This window comes from Acyrthosiphon pisum, chromosome X (genome assembly GCF_005508785.2).
Source record: "Acyrthosiphon pisum isolate AL4f chromosome X, pea_aphid_22Mar2018_4r6ur, whole genome shotgun sequence".
NCBI classification, from domain to species: Eukaryota; Metazoa; Arthropoda; class Insecta; order Hemiptera; family Aphididae; genus Acyrthosiphon; species Acyrthosiphon pisum.
The window spans coordinates 12,628,958-12,635,087 of NC_042493.1; the positions used below are offsets into that span (position 1 = coordinate 12,628,958).

General features: G+C 37.0%; 1 protein-coding gene across 5 annotated transcripts in view; it reads right to left on the reverse strand.

Annotated features, from left to right (window-relative positions):
* The window catches only part of LOC100576058, a 98,527-nt gene that overhangs the window by 74,724 nt on the left and 17,673 nt on the right, over nt 1–6,130 (reverse strand). For all 5 annotated transcript variants that reach the window (XM_008183188.3, XM_029485949.1, XM_029485947.1 and 2 more), the window contains 2 exons: nt 4,925–4,969; nt 3,820–3,861 (listed from right to left, as the gene is read on the reverse strand). In XM_008183188.3, the coding sequence (XP_008181410.2) occupies nt 3,820–3,861; nt 4,925–4,969 (87 nt within the window). The remainder of the gene's footprint in view (nt 1–3,819; nt 3,862–4,924; nt 4,970–6,130) is intronic.

Here is a 6,130-nt window from a genome sequence, read left to right on the forward strand (position 1 = left end):
ATTTGTTCAGTTTGTATATGGAACCAGTTTGTATATAAGATTTTGGCGTTAAGTTGGCGCTTAGTATTCGGGTCACGGTTTCTCTGCCATTGACGGCGTAATTGGTTTTTCTCCGTTATTTTGAGTTTTACGTAGTCGGGTAGTAAATGGGAAGAGTTTTTGTGTTTAGGGGTAAATACACCAGCTTCGATTGCGTGTTGTACGTTTTTGGTTAGTGTCAATTGCCGAATCAATTGACTGACTCTTGTTGGTCGGTCGTGCAGTTAGGTTGGGTAAGTTGGAGAGGATTGTTATGTATTTTGTCCAGTTTATGAAGTGGTTAGTAGTTGGTGGGGACGATGATACTGGAGTACATAAGGTCTCCAGAAAAATGGGGTCGTGGTCAGAAGATAGTTCGTTGAGGTTGTTGATTTGAGTAGGGTAAGGTAATCGGATTAGTGCGATATCGAGTATGTCGGGTCTGTATCGAGTGTTTGTAGGGAAGTATGTTGGGGAAGAGGGAGCAGTAATGGTAGGAGTGCGAGGGAACGTAGTTCGTTGAGTTTGTCTTTGATACCGTTGGAGTTCCAAAATAGAATTTTTAAGTTATTCATTTTGAGGCGAGAGTAATGACAGACATGTTTTGATAGTTGTTTTTATGAGTGATTTCGGGTCTTGGTTCTTAGATAGTGCAGTCAATAGATTGGTGAGCAGGTTCAGTATCAACGCCAAGTTAAGTTGAGGGATTGGGGAAGTTGAAGAATTGTGCGGTGGTTTCAAAGTTGCTGTGGAGTATGTCAGGGTAGAGTTTTGTAAAGGGAGCTGAGGTGGTGGTGGTGGTGGTGGAGTGGTGGAAGTTGACTGTAGGGTTTGTTGTTTGACGGAGTTTTGTGTTGGTGTTGGAGATGACTGCTGTTTCAGAGCCAAGAATTGAGGGCAGCCTCGGAAATTAGCCGTGTGAGGGCCACCGCAGTTGCAGCATGTCAGGGATTGTTCGGAAGTTTTGGGGCAGACGTTGGCAGCATTTAACACATTGCGGCGAATGACCACAGTTACGGAAGCCATGGCATAAGCGTTGATAAGAAAAGCAATTAAATCACTGAACGGGAACGGAGGGTTTAAGAGGTTCGACTGAGATTTGTAGGTAAAATAAATTGGTCAGAAGAAATATATCTTTAGCAGTCCGAGTGGCAGCGATGTGCACGAGGCATATGGGCATGGGTTTCTCTGGGGTACCGAAGCGGCGTACGTATTTGACGATGTAGCCCTGTGTCTCCAGTTCGTCCTTCAGTCCTTCAGGGAACGAAAAAGTGTGGAATTCAGTTCTGTGTTCGAGTAGTGTCTTCTGGACCAGGCGGAACTGGGTCGCAACTGCGACCCGCAAGGTTACGCGATCACCGGAAGATTTCGCAGACAGGGAGTTTGGTTGCAGTTTTGGGAGAGTGTTTTGGCGGTGCGTCCATTTGCCAGGCAACGGAATTTAGTATGATAGGTGGAGGTCTGGAGATTAGTGTAGTTTTGGGAGGAGTTTGGGCAGTTGGGGTGATAGTGGTTTTTGTAGTGGGTAACGTGTCAGTTGAGCGTTCGGAAGTTAGTGAAGATATTGAATGGTGGGATGAGATACTTGAGTCAGAGAATGAGTCTAGAGTTTCAGAGTTGGAAGTTTTGGATGGTGTTGGAGAGGGGGTGATGAGCGTTGTCACGCCATTTTTTGTTTTTGGTTGCTAGAGGGGTTTCCCCCTTTACGTTTCCTACCCATAGAGAGTGGGTGGGCCTTTTGGGGAGGGGATGCTGTGACTATGTGAGGGCGCGGCCCCACGACAGCTGTTTACCGAGGGACGTCACTTCCCTGATGGCTTATTTGTGGATTAAGCATTCCAATAAAAACCGCTGAGAATGATAACAGACAGCGACTGGTAAATTTCTAACCATACAATAAGATCGTCGTTGAATATATCACTATATCATATATATCATATATATCAGACTCATTAACTTTGAAACAAATAGAATGATCTAAAAAATCAAACACTCCAACTACGAACACATATCCAACATATTAAAAAGAAAACATCATATAGAAATATTCAGAAAAGACCCCTAAGCGTAGCATAAATATCTAAAATTAACAGTTAACAATTAATTCATAAAACTTGAATCTTTGAATCGCATGTTTGAAACAGAGTAAACCTAAATTAAGCTAAACAAAAAGCAAGAGTTAGAAAGTCTTATTCAAATATTCAAACTATCAACATCAAAATTAATCAGCCCAAAATCAAGATCTCGAAAATTCAAGACCATTAGCAGTACAACATTGCCACTACTCAGCATTCCAGATTCGTAATTAGCGACCAACGATCGTAATATGACACTACGGCTCACGGCATTCAAGAATCGTAGTAACAACCAGCACTCTACGGTAGCGCGACGGTGATGACAACTGCAAGCACTGCTGTCAATAACCAGCGATGCTCTGAACACTGTAGACGTATTTTACAGCACCTGATGTGCATTAAGGTTGACTACTCGATGCCTTTACACGGTTCTATTGTCAATCAGACCACTCAGGGCTAATCGACTACTAAGTTGTGTTCACACTCTTTGCGAACGTCCTCGATGTGTGATTCACACCGCTGTTCGGCAGACGCCTGGGAACGAAAAACCGACGAACTGATAATCAGCGAGAAGAAGATCCACGCTAGGAACAACCCTTCAGCCAACCGCCGCACAATGATCAACTGGAAATGGCCCTTTTCATGGCAACCACCTAAACCACAGCAAGGAACTTTTCTAAGTTGACCTACCCGGACCAGGTTCGCGTTGGAGTACCGCTTAAATTAAGCTTGTACCAACGGTGGCCGGCCCTTCACACCGTTTTTTATACAAGCTATAAACCAAAAAATATAACATAACATTGTATATAGAGTTCGGTATTCACCCGACTGCTCCCAAGTTCCCCGATTGCGCCAACACACTTGAATAAGTCTGGCGGGCGCGAATCGATGCTTTAATCACTATAACAAAAGCAAAAATTACTAATCGAATTGGAATTGAATAGTATTACTAAATAATATTTTTTTTAAAGCATTTAGAATTCGAATTTGTACATAGTACTTGAAAATAACAAAAATGTGCAAATTATTTTGAGTTAGAAATTCATACAAATTTTTTTTTTTCGATCTAAGATTTCAAAATGTATTACACAATTTCTCATAAGTATTTTAACCTTAATCAAAAAACAAAAATCTACCAGAAATACAAATTAAATATTTAAGATCGTTAGAAGTTCCAAATATTTACAGCTTTGGTATTATCTCGATTTCAGATGAAGTAATTTTCTTATTTTGTTGTAATTTAAAAACGAATAATTGTAGATACTTGAAATTTACACCATATGTTTATTTTATCAATTTCAATACTAGATAACATATTCAAAACATGTTGACTCTTTCGGAGCTGTTTAAGGACCTTTAGCTAAGGATTGAAAATTTAAAACAATGCTCCAGGTAAATAGGTTATATATAAATTAATTTATTCACAATAATATCGTCAAATATACTTAGTAATATCATTCACTCACTGACCGTCTTTACTCAGAACAGTTTTGCTTATACAATGATAATATATAATTGAATGCAAATTTAACACAATCCATAATAGTGACACACTTGTAACCAACTGTACAGCAGAGTGAAATCCACTTGTCCACCTTTTTAACTTTAATTTTCTTAGAATCTAACAAATTTTACTAGTAAATTCAGTTATACCAAGATTATTTTTGTACAAACATAAATTTTTATTTATTTTTCAAATAAAATAGAATTTAAATTTCACACTTACTAAATATTATTTTCGTGTATTTTTGTTTATATTCGTCCATGCCTAATTAACATTATATTGAATTAATAATTTATCATAAAAAACTTTTTATAAAAAAATATATTATTATAGAAATACATAAATTACTCAAACAAACACCTCTTATTATAGTTGTAAGCAAAAAGGATCAATGATAGCTACATCAAAAAATTGTTTCCTTAATTCTAAACATCTTCTTAGTAAAATATCTAAATCTGAATACAGTAAGCCTTTAATTCTTCTTTAAAAATTTACTAGTATAATTTACTACTAATTTTTCAAATTCTAGTTTATTCTCTGTTTTCTCGTTTCGAATCCATAATATTTTTTTTTCGGGTATACCAATGTAATGTTGATTTTCTACTGTATTAAAGAAATGTGGAAAGTAACCTTTTTTCAGTTCTTTAAGACGAAACGTTAGAACTATCTATGATTCTTAAAATCACAAACTATATGACCTTTCCTAATTCTTGATATGAGATCATTTTTTCTAAGGGTACTATATCCCTTAAGTTTAGTTTCTTTTGCTATTGACCTAAGCTAACAGAACTTCATATTTTCTGATATGCTTATAGAATTTATATTTTGCATAATTAATTATAATTTTAATTATTTTTAATTAAAGTATTCAATTTCTTTTTAAACATTTTGCAATTGAATATGTTATTTGGATTTTACATTCTTATTCTGATTTATTTTATTTTTGTGATATATTTGTGCTAAAAACAATTTATTTATCTATTTGTGATTAAAACATTTTTTGTGCACTATTACTGATAAATTCAGTGTTGTGGACTTTCTTCACATTATTTTCATTGTGGTCTTTTACTGATGTTAAATAGAAAATTGAAATTGTGCTGAAGTGACCCATGTACTACTAGTATATGTTAATGAAATATTCTATATTTCTTAAAAACGTATCATCCATACTATAATGATCTGAAACTAAGTTTTAAAATTAAAATATTGTGATAATATTGAATGATACGTTAGAGTTCAGAATACATAATTGGATCATTGTACAATTTCTTATATCTATACAATGAAAACATTTTGGTGTTGTACATAAACAAAAACATTTACTAACTTATCATTTCTCCTTGTCTACAAAAAGTATCTCTGTGGGCCTTAGCTGTAAGATAAATAATATAAGGTAAATCATTGTGAATTAATAATAATAAAATTAAAAACAGTTTATCTTTGAGGTGCATGCGTGCAACTGATCTACCCGATTGACTGACAACCTAATAATAACTATTAATTTATTAATTTTTATTTCTTTCTCCTGTAACCAATATCAACCATTTATAAACAAAAATTACCACCGTATATTTTAAAATCTTTGTTTGAGCACCTCCTCTTGTTGTGGTAGGAGGGTGGGAAAAACTTTAGACTTATTCTCATACCTACCAAATAATAAATATACAAACAAATTTCATTAAAATTGGTTGAGCTGTTATGATGAGGTCGTACACTAATATCGTGACATATTAGATTATATGTGATGGACTGATTGTTATTATATAATTTTAGTATAATAAATTATAATAATGAGGTTTTATAATCCACGATTGATATTGTTAAACATTCATACTGAGGTACCGCAAATACGCCCCGATAATGAGATATGAGGAGATAAACTGGTGTGTTGGGTACAAAATTGACTATTTGAATTTCGCGCGTTATGTCCGTCACGTCCCGTGTTGCAATGTTTGTCACCCTGCTGCTCCGCCGCTGAAGCTACGAAATTTGGACATTGTACCCTCGGAGAGGGGATGGTATCGCTGCAGTCTAACCACCGATCGCTGGTACCTGCCGCCATGTATTTTGTCATTTTGGAGCCGTCTAGGCAATTGGTCGTTTTTGAGTCGTCGTATAAAGCTGTATGCTTTTAACATCGCAAACCGGTTTGCCGTCGCCGTTAGTACTTAGTACCGCCATTTATTTTGTTCTGTGCACCCGAGCCTTGCTGCTCACCCAACTCGCAACGGACAGTCGTTTACGCGATCCGTGTTCCGGCCGCCTGTGCCGACACCACGGCTTAATGTTATTTGTTCGTCGCCCGTCCGATTCTTCGCTGTGCGACCCCGAGCAGTGGTCACCCACGCATCCATTTGTTTATCACCCGTCCGTTCTAACGCAGTGCGAACCAACCGATCGCGGTCCATTTACTGCGACTTATTTTATGGTAATTTATCGTCGCCCGGCCGACTCTCGCCGTGCTCATACACGCGGCGCGTGTTAGCGCCCGCCCGTTATACACGTGTAATATGCTCGTCGTTAGAGCTGGTCA